The sequence below is a fragment of the Hibiscus syriacus genome, unplaced genomic scaffold (genome assembly GCF_006381635.1).
Source record: "Hibiscus syriacus cultivar Baekdansim isolate YM2019G1 unplaced genomic scaffold, ASM638163v2 tig00112350_pilon, whole genome shotgun sequence".
In the NCBI taxonomy this organism is placed as follows: domain Eukaryota; kingdom Viridiplantae; phylum Streptophyta; class Magnoliopsida; order Malvales; family Malvaceae; genus Hibiscus; species Hibiscus syriacus.
This window is the reverse complement of record NW_024063311.1, coordinates 54,848-71,360: the sequence shown is the minus strand read 5'-3', so window position 1 is coordinate 71,360 and position 16,513 is coordinate 54,848. Positions and strand designations below refer to the sequence as shown.

Sequence of the window (16,513 nt, the reverse complement as noted above, 5' to 3'; positions counted from 1 at the left end):
AACCCTATGATCCATAAAGGTTCACTATATATTCTCTCTCTCTATATATATATATATATACATCAAACGGATTGCACATCGAGTGTTTTGGATCAAATCATAACAGAATTTAAGTCACGATCTCTAATAGATAGGTTTAATATTAGAGTTGAGAAAACAAAAAAAATCAATTTAAATTATAGTATTTGATTTGAGTTTTATTGAATTATGGATAAAGTTTAAAAATAACCACCAAAACAATAAAAAGAATTTATTTAGATTTACTATTTCTATAGATCAATTAATCTAAATCGAATACTATAAAATATCATTATAATAATATATTTCCAATCCAGTTTACTCAATTCACATCGTTAAAATTTTAATCCTTAATCTTATTCATACTTAATAGATTGCTTATAACTAGTAAATGAACATATCTATTTGGAGGGGTTTTTTTTTTCTCTAATGGAAACAAAGCCCATTAGTGAAGCAACCCAGAATTTGTCTTTTACATAATCATGAAAACAATACTTGGAATTTACGGAAGTTGATGGGCGACAGTTCCTGTTTTTGTGGGTCAAAATGATTCTATACGTCATCTCGATTGTAAAACATCCAATTCTAAGATAATAGGACATGAAAGGACTAAATAGGTAAGTTTAGGATAATACTGTGACCTTTAAAAAAATGGCTCCATATTATACGTACTAAAAGTGTAAGTGTTCGTGCATGAATTTGGAAAGCAAAGCAAATGAAAACACCGCCAAAAGCTATGGCCATAAATGTCCCCATTCTCTCCCACATCATTCCCACTTTCCCAAAGCCGCCATTGATTCATCATATCTTCTGAATTCAGTTGTCTGCATTCTTGGATTTTTGTAGTTTTTGTCGCTTTCGTATCGAATGCATGTTCATATATGAGCACCATTTATACTATACGAAACCCGAATAATGGTAGCATATGAGAGATTTAGAAACTGTTGTAAGATCTGCAATAATTTTCATCTTTAATCTAGTTCTTTGCGCTGTGCATGTAATCTGTTTTTATCAAGAGTGATGTGTTGTAGAGGATTCTAACAGGAGTTAATTTGATTAGATCTGAAAAACTATCTATGTGAATCGAACGTGAAATCGAGCGCATTGATTCGGGGAGAACAGGCAAAACGGGAGCCAACTTTGGGTACCATTTTGATCGGAATCTGGATGCAAGTAAGCACGGTATGATTCTGTGACTTGAACTTTGTTGGCCTGCATCAAGACTTTCCGAAGCTCGATGGCGATTTCTTGTAACAGCACTGGTTTCCGAACGACTCCGTTAATTCCGATCTGCAAACATTTTTCCCATATATCTTCTTCGGCGCTAGCGGTCATGGCAACGATCAACGGCCGATTACGGCTTCGGAATTTCCGGATTCTCATTGCAAGTTCGTATCCATCTAACGCGGACATCTGAAGCTCCAAAAAGACGATTTGGAAAGGAGATGAGGCTGGCCCGATGGAACTGAGGCAATCAAATCCGGATGACACGGTGGAGACACTACATCCCAACTTCTCGAGAAGTTTCCGAGTCACGGAACGGTTCACGTCGTCGTTGTCGGCAAGTAAAACTTGCAAGCCTTTGAAAAGGGAGTTGGAGCACGGCTGGTCTAAAGATTCTCCAGACTCGTTGATTGTTATACTGATGGATGGTCGGACTTGAAACCGAATAACGAGTGCCATGCTTTGTGCAGAACCTTGAGGATTTTGTACTACCCAGATGTTCCCATGCATCAGCTACACATTTGTTCTAAATCACGAAAAACAAGTTAATCGATAAGTAATGCTTCGTCACCGAGTAAAATTCGGGTTTACATTAATCAGTGGTAAAAACAATTAACACCTCTAGCCTAGCAAATCTTAATGGATCTAAGCATCAAAGCCTTAGCATTATATGGCACAAGTATCGCATAACAAGCATGCAATAAGCTAGTGATCGAAAAACGGATGCAGACTTGGCAAACAAGTTAGCATTCTTACCTGCACTAGTTTTTGGCAAACGTTGAAACTCAACCGTTCCTCGGTTCTATGGCTGTTAATTTTTTTCCCACTGATCTTAACCTCCGAAATCGAGCTGCCCTCTGACTGAGAGTTGCTATTTTCGATCCTAATTTCAAACCTGATATGTACATCTCCATCCAGAGAGCTGTGCCTCCATGCAGCCCGTCTCTGGTCATTCCGTTCCTGACTACCATTCTCCAAGAACACCCGAAGTACTACGGTTCCGCCTTCGCTGTTGCCATCCAATAGGCTCCCGACCATATTCAGTATCACCTGAAAAACTCTCCTATCATCACCATAAACGAGATCGGGCAGGGATTTATCAACCTCAATTGAAAAGCCGAAACCCCTATAAACAGCCAAGCACTTGGCAAGACAAGCGGCTTCCTTTATCATGGAATGTAATCAAAAAGATCTCTTCACCAATGGGGACCTTCCACTATCCATCGTTGAAATATCCATCACATCGTTTATCAATGTCGATAGCACATTACTGGTCTTCATCATTGAATCGACGATAATACGTTGATCGTTATTCAGATTTCCATCCTGCATCATCGAAAGCAAGCCTAAAATCGAGTGCATTGGCCTCCTCATTCCATCACTCATCACCTTCTGAAAGGCATTCCTAACTTGGCTTGCCCTCATAGCATTCTGTCGTTCCAATTGCAATGCTCAATTTTGCTCCACCAATTGATCTTTCATGAGCTGAGACTCTCTTCGAGAACGGCAGCATGAGAGAGCGCAACAGCTACCTGATCAGCAACTACTTTAACCATCTCTAGTTCCTGGTTGGTCCACGACCTATTTTGTTTGCTCGGAAGAACACAAACCAATATCGCATAGCATGTCTGCACTACCTCAGGTGTTCCCCCTTTAAAATTGGATACTTGAAGCATTGGCATCCGAATTGCAGCCACTGGTCCTGGCTCACTAGATTCTCCATTGCTTGCAGTGGCCAGAGCTGACTCAATATCAAGGATGTTCACTCCATCACTTTGTTTAATCCTCGAAACATCCGGATCCAAAATCGGAATGGTAAAGTTATATGAATGGTCTCTAGCTTTGAGTTCATGAGTCAGATTCATCTCCTTCTGTTTCATTATCATACCGACTTCTCGGCCGAGGTCCCGAGCCTTTTTCCGTAGCATAAGCTCCCTCACATTGACCTTGAGAAGCAAGGGAATGAGCGTGATGAGCGTAATGGCGGTGGCGCACGAGACCAACGCCGTGAGAATCTTGAACACGGTGAGAGCCAACATTAGTTGAAACGGATGGGGACCATAGGTCCAGCCATTGAGCAGATGGGTCAATCCGCAGAGCACGATGAAGGCAATGAACTGAAAGAGGACCCATTTGAACGGCACTTTCGAGCAGCTAACAAAGTAAAGCAGCTCGACAGGGATCGAGAAATACGCCACGGCGATCAAGAAATCACTCACTCTTTGAGTCTCTAAGATGCCATCGGTGCTCCATAAACTCCCCTAGTCATCGCAATTACATCGAGGAAAGCCGGCGGTGGCGGATGCCGATAACAGAAGCGAAGAAATCAACAACCCGGGAGCTAATGCCTTTAACATTGCATCCAGATGAACTGTTTCTACCCTTTCGTTTAATCCATTTATTCATACAGACATCAAGCTATTAGGGAACACTTTACAGCTCTCTGCAGCAATGACATTGTAATTCCAAACCTCAATACTCATTGCCTGCAATGGAAAAACGCAGAAAAATATGGAATTTATAACAAAAAGTCATTTAATGATCAGAGCAGCCCCCACGCAGGAGAAAAAAAACCAGGAACCAAACAAAAAACAACCCATTTCGTCCGATAAACCCCAGAAATGCAGGCTGAAAATCAGAAACAAAAAAGAAAACTCAGAAACCAGAAGAAGGGCAGTAAAAAGAAACCACCTTTCGGATCTTTTGATTTTCTATGACATGCAAAGCCAAAAGCCACATATTTCGATAACTCTCCAAAGCTTAAGTCTTTGTTTAACGTTCCGAATTCGATCACTTTAAATGTGTATATAAATTCGAAAGCTTTTCGTTTTCTTTTGAACCGCGCAAACAACAACACCGAAGACACGCTAAAGAACACTGTTTTAGAGTTGTGTGTGTCTCTGGTTTAGGTTTGGGTCCTCTTTCAGAGGGTTTTTTTTCCTCCCTCAAACAAGCAGCTCCTTGGTTCCATGGAAGAGAGAGAGTGAGGAGGAAGGAGAAGAAGCAGAAGAAGAGGGACCCACTTTCGTACATGAAGAGAACTTAGACGCCATTTTGAACCAAAACGTCCTTCTCCTACCAAAAAAGATTTGTTTTAATTAATATGTTTGTTTTTAAATTTAATTTATTTTTTGTCGTTTTGCTGGAAACCAATCTAATCTCTGCAGTCTTTCTTGTATGTAAAATGGGGATACCTCCGGTGCGGCATACTAAAATAATAGTTAAAATAAATTGTTATCGGTTTTGTTATTGTGTTAAATAATAAAATTGATAAAAATTATCAGAAATATTATTACGCGCTATCCGTTTTGTTATTATTGGATGTTTTTTTACAAAAATTTAAAAAAAAATATCGAAAATATTATTAGGCTTAAGAAATGACCGGATTAATTTAATATTTTAGGTAATTATCAAAAAAATTTAGGTAATTTTTATCGAGTTTATTATTTAAACGATAACAAAACCGGTAACATTTTATTTTAATAATTTTTAAACTTACGACACTGTAGAACTTCCCATGTAAATGGAAATGTATTTTATTTTAACTTTAATTTTAATTTTTTTAATTCAATTGAACGTTTGTTTTGAGGATAGCCTGCGTCTCGTTTTCATTACACCCATGCTTGAAATACCTAATCCCTTGTTTAGTCCTTGAATTTGTTTATTTTATACACATTGGTTCTTAATTTTTTTATCCATGTTAGTATTTAAATTTATCTATTTTTTTTACCGATATCTTCGTGTAATGTAATAAATGTATAATCTTTTATATTTTTCTTACAAAATTCTATTTTAAAATTAGTATATACTTTTATATTTTTTACAAACTTTTTATAATTATTAATATCTTTATTTTTCATGATCACGTGATATAATTTAAGAATATCACATCATTACTTTTAATATCGTCAAAAAATTAATATAAAAAAATTGATAAATTCATACATCAATATAAATCGAAAACAAATTTAAGTACTAATATGAGAAAAAGAGTTGATTGCATCACGTATATCCAAATTAGAACTTACATTATAAATTAGTCTATAAAATTTTTAAACATTTTGATCACATCTCTAAACTATGACTCGTTTTAAATTGTGTCTCAAACTTTTGAATGTTTCAAATTCATCCTTAAACAACAATCTTTGTTCGATATTAGGAGGGACGAAGCAGGCCCACTACCCTTAATTTTTTGTTATTAAAAAATATGAGTAAATATTAAATTAGGTCTCCAAATTTTAGTTTATTTTGATTGTGTCCCTCATTTCTATGGTTAATTATACTTTGCCCCTCATTTTTATAATTAATTATACTTTACCCCCTCCTTAAGTTGGAATCCTGGGTCCGTCCCTGCGTATTAGTTCCCTAACTTTTAAATGTTTCAATAACATCCTCAAACTTGTGTGTTAGTAAGGCTAAGGTCTTGAATTCTTTAACGTGCAGATTTGAGTCACAACCATACATAATTGTCATGTGTGAGCTCTCAATCCAAATGTTTTTAGTTTAAGTCCTATTGTATATAAATCATATTGAAAGTTATTCCGATCTAGGCTGAAACATATTGTAATTATCAGTTCGTCCGTTTATAAATTGAACATAGAAATCCCTCATCTTCTTTATCCCTATTATTTTATTGCAAGATTATTTCATGCACAGTGCTATAATGATGCAAATTTGGCAAATACAATGAACAAAAAGACTTAAAATGACTTTCCTCTTACAACAAATTGAAATTGGGGGTGTGAAGACCAGATATTGTCCACGGAAATCTTTGATTAAAGGCTCTTCTTTAGGGAAAGTCAATTGCTGGGGAGGCGTTCTTGTCTTGCAATAAATTTCTTTTGCTTTTTGGTGCCTTATTTTGATTAGAGCTTCACATATCATGATTTATGGTCCTAAAAATGTGATTTCCTTGTTTAACATTGTTTATGTCCATGTTCAATGTTGAATGGATATATTTAATTTAATCTGAAGTTCAAAGGTTAAATTAAAAATTAGTTCGTTTTATTAAGTCATAAGTTATCGAACTGACATAAATGAACGGTTCAATATAAAAAGGCAACAATCGACGACATAAGTGACTAAAATTCAATTGCATTCTCCCTTTAAAACAATAAAATTACATGCATTAGTTATAGATCTATGTATATTAATAACATTTAACGTCATTTGAATTAGTTTTTGGCAGAAGCGAAACTATTACGGGGTGGGGATATAAATGACATTTTATATTTTTTTAATTTAAATATTTATTAAATAAAATCTTTGTTTTTCTAAATTTTTATAATTACTTATATCTAATCTATTCGTTCATTAGTAAAAATTAAGTACTATAAAGGTTTAATATAAATCCTCTTAATTCAATTTATTTTATTTGCAATATTAAAATTCAAACTGTTAATCTTATTCAAAACAACATTATATTTCTCTAAATCAACTGATAATTAATCATAGAACTCTTTCTTATTTATTTATTATTTTTATTATTATTATTATTATTTTGCATTAGATGAAGTCAAAGTCAAATTGGGTCAACATTTGTTAATGTTGAATTTGACGGTCCATATCTCTAATAACCTAATTACATCAAACGCATTCGTTGGGTCATTTAATATATGTATTTTTTTGGATAAAATAAAATGTATAATAATATATGTATTGGAATATATGAGTATATATTATTTTTTTTATTTTTTATAAATTCAAAAACTATATCCTCATTATTTCCAAATTAGATCATAAAATATCATCATAACATTAATTCAAAGATTATTGTTAGACGACATTTAATAATTATTAATTTGATTGATACTATTGATAAACATTTAATTTTTGAAGCATTATACCTAAAACATAATGTTCTTACATGTATTTAAGAGCATCCCAATCGAAGTTCCAAATCCAAATCTTCATCGGAATCACTAATTACAATCTCATTCATCATCTTCATCTTCAACTTTGAATTCTTCGTCAACTTATCACTGCAACCATCATCGTTGGATTGTTTGACTCCAAAACATGATTTTGCACCCTTCATGTATGTCGAATCCGAGCCCCTCGAACTCAGAGGACCGGTGAAGCTACCGTCGCCACCCCATTTCTTCATTTCACAAGGGAAACCATAAGATGGTGAAGATGGAGAAGAATATGAGAAATTAGGGTTAGGGTTAGAGTTAACGTTGAGAAAAGAAGGAGGTGAGTATCTCAATAACCTAGCTCTTTCTCTCCTATGAACATTCATGTGGCCACCCAAAGCTTGAGCCGACCTAAATTCCCTCTTGCAGAAACTACAAGTGTAAGATCTCGGCTGCCATGGAAACCCACATAGATTCTTATTACAGTTCCATGAAGAATCCTTGAGCTTGTCGCCATTGATGGCTTTATTGGTGACACTTTGGTGGTCTCTCAAACTTTTACTAAAACTCTTCTCCATTGATAACCGAGTGAAGATCGAAAGGAAAAAAGAAAGTCTAAGCTAATATGAAAGTCTAAGCTAATAGCTGAGATTATATGGCAACGAAATGGAGTTTGGTTTCTCGACCTCGGAGAAGAAGGTGATTAAAGTAACGAGAAAACAGGCCATGAACTATTACTATATGTAGGAACTAGGAAAGACACGAAATCATTAGCATAAATAGGTAGCGGAGCAAAACTAGAATAGATTAAAAAAACCATTCATTCAAACTCGAACTTAATACATTTGATTTGACTTAAAAAATTTTAAAAATGAAAATTTAATGATAAGTTTAAATATGTGTTATTTTAACTTTATTTTTGATTAAATTTGAATCGCTCCTTCAGGACGATAAAATATGTAACTTCAATTTCTATTTTTAATAATTATTTTTTATAATTTTGTCCCTCAACTTTACTTTTTTTCAATTTGATTTTTTATTGTACTTTTTTGTTGTTGCAAATTTCTTATTATCAATTCATTCACTCTTTTACACTCCCATCAATACTTTTCCCTCAAAATAATTTTTAAAAAAAATAAAATTATAAATATATTTTATAATTCTAGATCACATTTTATTTATCAAATAATATTATAATTTGGATTAATTCAAACTATAACATTATTAATATTTATAATTAAATTTAAACATAAATTCAAAAAATTGACTCGACTCTATTTTTTTAAATAAAATTTAAATCCTAAAATAGTACAAGCAACTCTGACTAACTTGAAATTTTTAGACTCAACTCCATTCGATAGATAGAATATTCAAGCCTATAAAAAGGAGAATATTAGTAATTCAACTTTTGCTCCACCTTTGCTTTGCATGCTGAAAACGGAAGTAATGGGTGCACATTTCATGTCATTCAGAAAAGCTTTGATTTATCTCAAAGGGAGGGTAATCTCCGTGCACCCATCCTTTCCCTTTTCCTTATTTCTTGAGATGGAAGAGATGGAGTTTCAACAGAGAAACCGGTTTGAACAAAAGATTCTGCCTCATTTAGCTGAAGATTTATTGAAGAACTGGCAGCCAATCAGCTGATCCCTTTGCCTTTCTAAATATGGTTGTACATTTTATTAGGTTCTGTACCCCAAATTGCAGTGTTTACCCACAGTGTATGTGAACAGCTTACCGTCCCTTTCCCTTTGCACATGTTGTTGCAGTTTAACTAAGTTTTAGGGTTCTAGTCTATCACAACCACGCTAGTGTCTCGGCTTCAAAGGGATCACTCTTTATTTTAGTTTCTTAAATGGATAGGTAGAGAACACTTTATATGAATATGATTGATTGTCGATAGGGATGGCAAACGGGTGGGTCGGGTGCGGATACCCCCTTCCCCATCCCCATACCCACCTAATATTTTTCAATTCACCACCCGCCCACCACCCATGATGGGTACAAATTTTCAAATCCACACCCGCCCACGCAGGTACATTTTCAAATCCATCCCCACACCCACTACCCACTAGCGACATACCCATCTAGACCCGCCTGACAGCAAACTAATGGGATGTTGGAGTTGGTTCCCAGACAGTTCGTGATGGGGTAGCAACGCATGCTTCAATTTGTCAGAGGAGTGACTCTACGAATGTTATGGAGATAGATTGTAGGGAGCATGTAGTCGCAGAGCTGGATTGTTGAGTTTCTTTCGATGTTAATGCTCATAGTGTGCCTAATATGGGTTTTGAGGGGCTAAGAACATGGAAACTGTTGCTTTTGATGTTAATGCATATAGTACGGCTAATTTATGTTTGGATGGATAGCATGGGCTAAAGAACATGGAAAGTGACGTGGTTAGTAGGATTATGGGTTTAATCAAAGAGCCGAATATTTCCCTAATTAAAGACCAAATTAAAGACTAAATATCCTTAATATTTGGTTAAATTATATGTTATATTATACACATTAAAATTTATAAATTAGTCTCTAAAATTACACCTAAATTCAATGGTCCAAAATTTAATAGATATTTAACTAGGTGGGCGGATGTGGGGCGGGCGGATGCGGGGCGGGTAATGTCTCAAACCCATTACCCGCCCACCACCCACGACGGGTACCACTTTATAAATCCACACTTGCCCATTACCCGTTAAAATTATACCCATCCCCGCTCCAATTGGAGCGGATGCGGTGCGAAATCCGTAAAACTGTACCCGTTTGCCATCCCTAATTGTCGATAAGGATGACACTGCTCACGTGCAAGGGCTTTATCACTTTACATCGAATAAGGAAAGGGAAAATTTTCATCTAGAAACGCTTCTCATTCCAATATGAAATTACATATTTTTTACTCCCGAGTATTACCAACAACAGACACACGAACTAAAATCTGAAATATTATATATTATAAGAATAAAGATGTAGATGTGTGTCGTCAGGGCCGGTCCAATAAGTCATGTGCGAGATAATAATTGTATGCCTCTATACTTGTACCGTATAATAGACAAACATAAATAATTTTTTTAAAACAAAAATATAATAGAAATTATAGTCGAACAATATTAATATTAATACAAACCAAAATCTACAAGGCTACAAATATCAGCTAAAACAATACCTTCATGCATTTTTTGAAGCAAAAACCTCTATTATTTTACGATAATCAATATTCAAGACTTTGTAAAAATACTAGGTGAAGTTTTATTAACTACGAATGTAACATTGCATGGCAACTTTTGACAATATTGTGTTTTTCAGATCGGAAGCATTTTAAGAGGCAACGAATTAATACTAGGTGAAGCATTTTAAGCTCTATATCACTTATCTGGGCGTTCAAATCACTCCTGAATTCACAAATTAGTTTATTTTGTTCTTCCATCCAACGTTCGTATCCCATCTCAAATGAAGCAATCCCTGTAGAATCCTCAGATGGGCTAATCATTGAATAACATTAAAGAACTTAATCAACTTGGAACCAGAAGAAAATGGTGCCAAAGGGAATTATTGCAGAAAGATAGCATTTAACACATCAGATGCAAAACGTTTAATCTGTTTTCTTTTAACTTGTGAGGAAATCAAGTCAGCTGCAAATTGAGAAAAAGTTAAATTCATGTTTCTTATATGACAAGAAATGTTTGGTCATGTCGTTTCGTTTTAAGTGTTATTCCACAGGTTTCACTAAAGTTGTAGTGTAACATCCTCAATACCGGGTTAGTGATCAAATTGTAAAGTTTCAGAATTTGATGACTAAAGTAGAAGAATGAAATAGTTCAATGATTATTTGAATATATATTGAAGGTTATTTAGTAATTATTAAAGGAAATTAAGGGTTAAATGGTCATTTGACCAGAAAGATTTTTATATTTCTTTTTAAGGTAATATAAACGTGGGAATTTGGAGAAACATCCAGAGTTCTCTTCTCCTTTCTTCTTCTTCATACGTGGGAGAGCAAGGCAAAGATTCAGAGCCTAACCAAGTTCCGGAATCATTGACAAGTAAGATCGATCAAGGGGAAAGATAAGAGATTGAAATTGACTAGTGAGGCCAGGTGAGTGCATATTCAATAGTATATGATGTGCGATGGAAATAAGACTTGCGATGAGTCTATTTCCTGAAGTGTTACACATGAATTCATGATTAAAGGCATGAGTTGAATATGCATGTATGTATGTATGCTTGATTATATGAATTGATCTATTCTTTTATGTGCTCTAAGTGATATGACTTATAGGTATTTCTATTATAATGTTACATGATATGTTATGTATGTTAAATGGATTATGTGATGGTATAAGAAATGATATGAAATATATATGTGAAAACAAGTATATGTTATGAGATAAGATCTATGTGATTACATGCAACATATGATATTAGATATATGTTTACACATACATGTGGTATGTGACAGAAAAGAAGGAACATGTGATTATGAGATCAATGATTACACGAACATGTGATACGTGACTGAAAAGAAAAGATATGTGTTTATAAGAGAAAGCATATGAATAAGTAATGTGAACTGTTATAAATGATAATGCCCATGTTATATGATATGAGAGCTAGGGGTATAGTTGGCATGCCAAGGGTCGAGGGTTTACCTATGTTCTTCGGGACATATGGACTGTTTACCTATGTTCTTCGGGACATATGGACTGTTTACCTATGTCCTTCGGGACATATGGACTGATTACCTAGGTTCTTCGGAATCTATGGACTGGTCCTTCGGGACATTGATCGAGCTGTGGTGACAGCATATGTGTGTACAACCTCAATGTACTCACATACCTTAAGTTCTCACTAGTGTACATGGGCTAATAAAGTGATTAAACAAGCATACTGAATGTGATATGTATACGATGGGTTTATAAGTGGTTTGAAATGTGTTACGTGAACCATATGATGTTGTGTGTGTACAGTGTTTGATTAAAAAGGTTAACAATAAAAGTATGTGATTACATGATAAACTGTTAATGATGAATTATGTGTATATATGTATTTACTGTAATTAATCTGATATGATTTTATATGATACGAAGAATGCATGGAATTGGTATAACATGATAGAACAGAATATGCATGTATTGATATATGTTATGAAGTGCATTATAAGTCGTTATGCCTCACTAAGTCTTCGACTTAGCGTGTGATTGTTTCACACGTAGGTTTCGAGAAGAGTAAAGAGTAATGCGGAGCAAGACAGGTCAGTTTTCCTTACCAAATGTCAGATCAGAAATATATGTACTGTATATAGAGTAGTTGGCATGTAGTCTAAAGACATAAATTGTATGAACTCTGATATATTTTGTAAACGTTTTGAATAAGTTAAATGTTATCAAAGTTTTTAAATTACTCACTATTTTATACGAATAAATGTTTGAAAAGTCAATGTGACACTTCGGACTCGTATCCGGATCGGATACAGGTTGGGGGTGTTACATTTAATGGTATCAGAGCTAAGGTTTAGCCGATTCTCGGCATAAACCGAAGTCTAAAGTGTCATAAAAGGTGTACATGCCAACATAGATTGAAAAATTTCTGATCTGATAGTGTAAGGAATATGTTGTCTTGCTAATAGAATAAGAATAGTTTAATACAGTAGAAAATCCGATCGTGATAATTTCGAAGTAAGTGAAAGGTGATATTCCTGATTGTGATAGCTATTCACCTACCCTGGCCAGGCAGGATGAAGAGCGGATACCTCAGGAAATGCCTAGTAAGATCAAAAGTTGATTTCAGAAAGCTGAAATCATATCTGAATAATGATAGAAAGTTTTCATCGTTTGGAATCGGAAACACGATATAGAGTAGTTTTGTTATTATGTGGATAAGATAGAATATGGTGAATAGGTGTCACCATAAGAATGTTAAAAAGATCTAATGACGTGATGAGTACGTATAGAAGAACTCAAGGATAAGTGCATCAGTGACAAGTGTATAAGATGTATAAAGTCAGAGCTTATGAGTTTGAAACGAAGTGATAGTATTGCGCATGAACAAGATTATGTTTATGATAAGGGTTTGCAGTTAAGATGGAAAGAGTTAGCATTGGCTAACTAGAGTATGTGATAAAAATGTACTGGAATTATAAGATTTTAAGATATTGTCAGGATATGATAACCAAATCCGCAATGGATCTGGATACAGTTGCATATTTGGATCATAGTAATGTGGTATAGTAAAGGAAAAGGAAGTAAGAATTTGTATATTTAAGTAAAGCTGAGGATTGATAAGAGTTTGAGAATATGTATATCGATGATCAGATTATAGGACACAGGAAGTCAGAATGTTGAGTTTGAGTAAAAGAAATTTCAGGATGTATGAGAATAGAGGTGAAATTGATAAGTTGAGTAAGCGAATATTGAGATAATTTAGATTGGAAAGAATGTATATGATTGGTATAAGAGGGCTTGTGCCCTAGACTGAACAAAAGTTATTATCTAGCTGTCAGAGTAAAGGTGCAAGAGTTATAAGATTGGAGGAAAGATATAGTGGAGTTAATTGATTATGATGTGAATTTGAATATAGTTGTATATTCTGAGCAGATAGATATGATGTAGAAACAGAGATAAGTATTTGCATGGAACCTTCAAGAAGGAAAATACAAGTATAAGAAATGATAAAGAATGAAGTTATGTATAAGAAATGGGTTATCAGAGTAATGAGGATGCAATGAAGATTGGTACATAAAGATGAGTATAAGTGATAAGACAAGAGTATGTGAATATGAAAGTAAATATGTGATTTATGTATAAGGAATAAGGAGTAAAGAAATGAAAGGGATTGATTTAAAAGAATTAGATACGATAAATATGGAAGTACAGAGGACAATTTTGATATAGAGTGATGAGATGAATGTTACTGTCAACGTGATGAGTGACATTATATGGAATTTTAGAAAGGTCAAAGGAAAAATGCATAATCGAATGAGAGAAAACACAACAATGGATTGGTATTACTGGTTATTGTTTATGATAAACAACAGAAGATGAAGGTATAAACGAAAAAGATAGTCGGAAAACTAAAGGATTAAAAAGTAAGTTTCTGATGATGACAAGAAAGAATAAGTCAGGGAAGCAACATAAGAACATTAGAAGATATGTTCCTATTAAGATGTGCAGTGAAAATTCGAGGACGAATTTTCTTATAAGGAGGGGAGATTTGTAACATCCTCAATACCGGGTTAGTGATCAAATTGTAAAGTTTCAGAATTTGATGTCTAAAGTAGAAGAATGAAATAGTTCAATGATTATTTGAATATATATTGAAGGTTATTTAGTAATTATTAAAGGAAATTAAGGGTTAAATGGTCATTTGACCAGAAAGATTTTTATATTTCTTTTTAAGGTAATATAAACGTGGGAATTTGGATAAACATCCAGAGTTCTCTTCTCCTTTCTTCTTCTTCATACGTGGGAGAGCAAGGCAAAGATTCAGAGCCTAACCAAGTTCCGGAATCATTGACAAGTAAGATCGATCAAGGGGAAAGATAAGAGATTGGAATTGACTAGTGAGGCCAGGTGAGTGCATATTCAATAGTATATGATGTGCGATGGAAATAAGACTTGCGATGAGTCTATTTCCTGAAGTGTTACACATGAATTCATGATTAAAGGCATGAGTTGAATATGCATGTATGTATGCTTGATTATATGAATTGATCTGTTCTTTTATGTGCTCTAAGTGATATGACTTATAGGTATTTCTATTATATGTTACATGATATGTTATGTATGTTAAATGGATTATGTGATGGTATAAGAAATGATATGAAATATATGTGAAAACAAGTATATGTTATGAGATAAGATCTATGTGATTACATGCAACATATGATATTAGATATATGTTTACACATACATGTGGTATGTGACAGAAAAGAAGGAACATGTGATTATGAGATCAATGATTACACGTACATGTGATACGTGGCTGAAAAGAAAAGATATGTGTTTATAAGAGAAAGCATATGAATAAGTAATGTGAACTGTTATAAATGATAATGCCCATGTTATATGATATGAGAGCTAGGGTATAGTTGGCATGCCAAGGGTCGAGGGTTTACCTATGTTCTTCGGGACATATGGACTGTTTACCTATGTTCTTCGGGACATATGGACTGTTTACCTATGTCCTTCGGGACATATGGACTGATTACCTAGGTTCTTCGGAATCTATGGACTGTCCTTCGGGACATTGATCGAGCTGTGGTGACAGCATATGTGTGCACAACCTCAATGTACTCACATACCTTAAGTTCTCACTAGTGTACATGGGCTAATAAAGTGATTAAACAAGAATACTGAATGTGATATGTATACGATGGGTTTATAAGTGGTTTGAAATGTGTTACGTGAACCATATGATGTTGTGTGTGTACAGTGTTTGATTGAAAGGTTAACAATAAAAGTATGTGATTACATGAAACTGTTAATGATGATTATGTGTATGTATGTATTTACTGTAATTAATCTGATATGATTTTATATGATACGAAGAATGCATGGAATTGGTATAACATGATAGAACAGAACATGCATGTATTGATATATGTTATGAAGTGCATTATAAGTCGTTATGCCTCACTAAGTCTTCGACTTAGCGTGTGATTGTTTCACACGTAGGTTTCGAGAAGAGTAAAAAGTAATGCGGAGCAAGACAGGTCAGTTTTCCTTACCAAATGTCAGATCAGAAAATATATGTACTGTATATAGAGTGTAGTTGGCATGTAGTCTAAAGACATAAATTGTATGAACTCTGATATATATTTTGTAAAGGTTTTGAATAAGTTAAATGTTATCAAAGTTTTTAAATTACTCACTATTTTATACGAATAAATGTTTGAAAAGTCAATGAGACACTTCGGACTCGTATCCGGATCGGATACGGGTTGGGGGTGTTACATGTAGGGGGTTTAATGCTTTGGGGTTGGGGTGCATAAACTGGTTCTCATATAAAACTAGCTGATTATTTTTCTATAGAGTACCCGGTCCAATTCATATCTGAAATTTGTATATCAAAATATATATGTCTCATGGAAGTAGAAATAACTAATAAGGCAAGGTTTGCAAGATCAGGTTACAAGCATTAATGCATTCCGAAATGTCAAATAACAAAACAACTGAAATATCGTATAAAACTTCAACAAGAAAAAGTAACATTTTAGAACATAAGATCAAAAGTAGTAGTGATAACTGAAAGTATTTTAACAAACAAACCTGTGTTTACTGCACCAGAAATTCCAAGATGACCAACTTCTAATGCGCCACCAGCATAAAACTGATGCCCATCCCCCTACATGCTGCCCTGGGCCGTCGCCCATCTGGCACGTGTATTGGGCCGGCCCTGTGTGTCGTCAACTTTTGTTTGTGGTT

The 16,513-nt window shown here is 34.4% G+C and overlaps 1 protein-coding gene and 1 pseudogene across 1 annotated transcript; both read right to left on the bottom strand.

Moving 5' to 3' along the window:
- Positions 1-1,092: 1,092 nt before the first annotated feature.
- LOC120178467 lies at positions 1,093-3,733 on the bottom strand (annotated as a pseudogene).
- A 3,381-nt stretch (positions 3,734-7,114) lies between these two features.
- LOC120178483 (transcriptional regulator SUPERMAN-like) lies at positions 7,115-7,675 on the bottom strand. Its single transcript, XM_039184313.1, has one exon. It carries the CDS (start codon positions 7,673-7,675, stop codon positions 7,115-7,117), a length of 561 nt encoding a protein of 186 aa, XP_039040244.1.
- Positions 7,676-16,513: the final 8,838 nt, after the last annotated feature.

What these genes read in the sequence shown, in the direction of transcription:
- LOC120178483 (XM_039184313.1), bottom strand. Translation starts at nt 7,675, where the DNA reads ATGGAGAAGAGTTTTAGTAAAAGTTTGAGAGACCACCAAAGTGTCACC.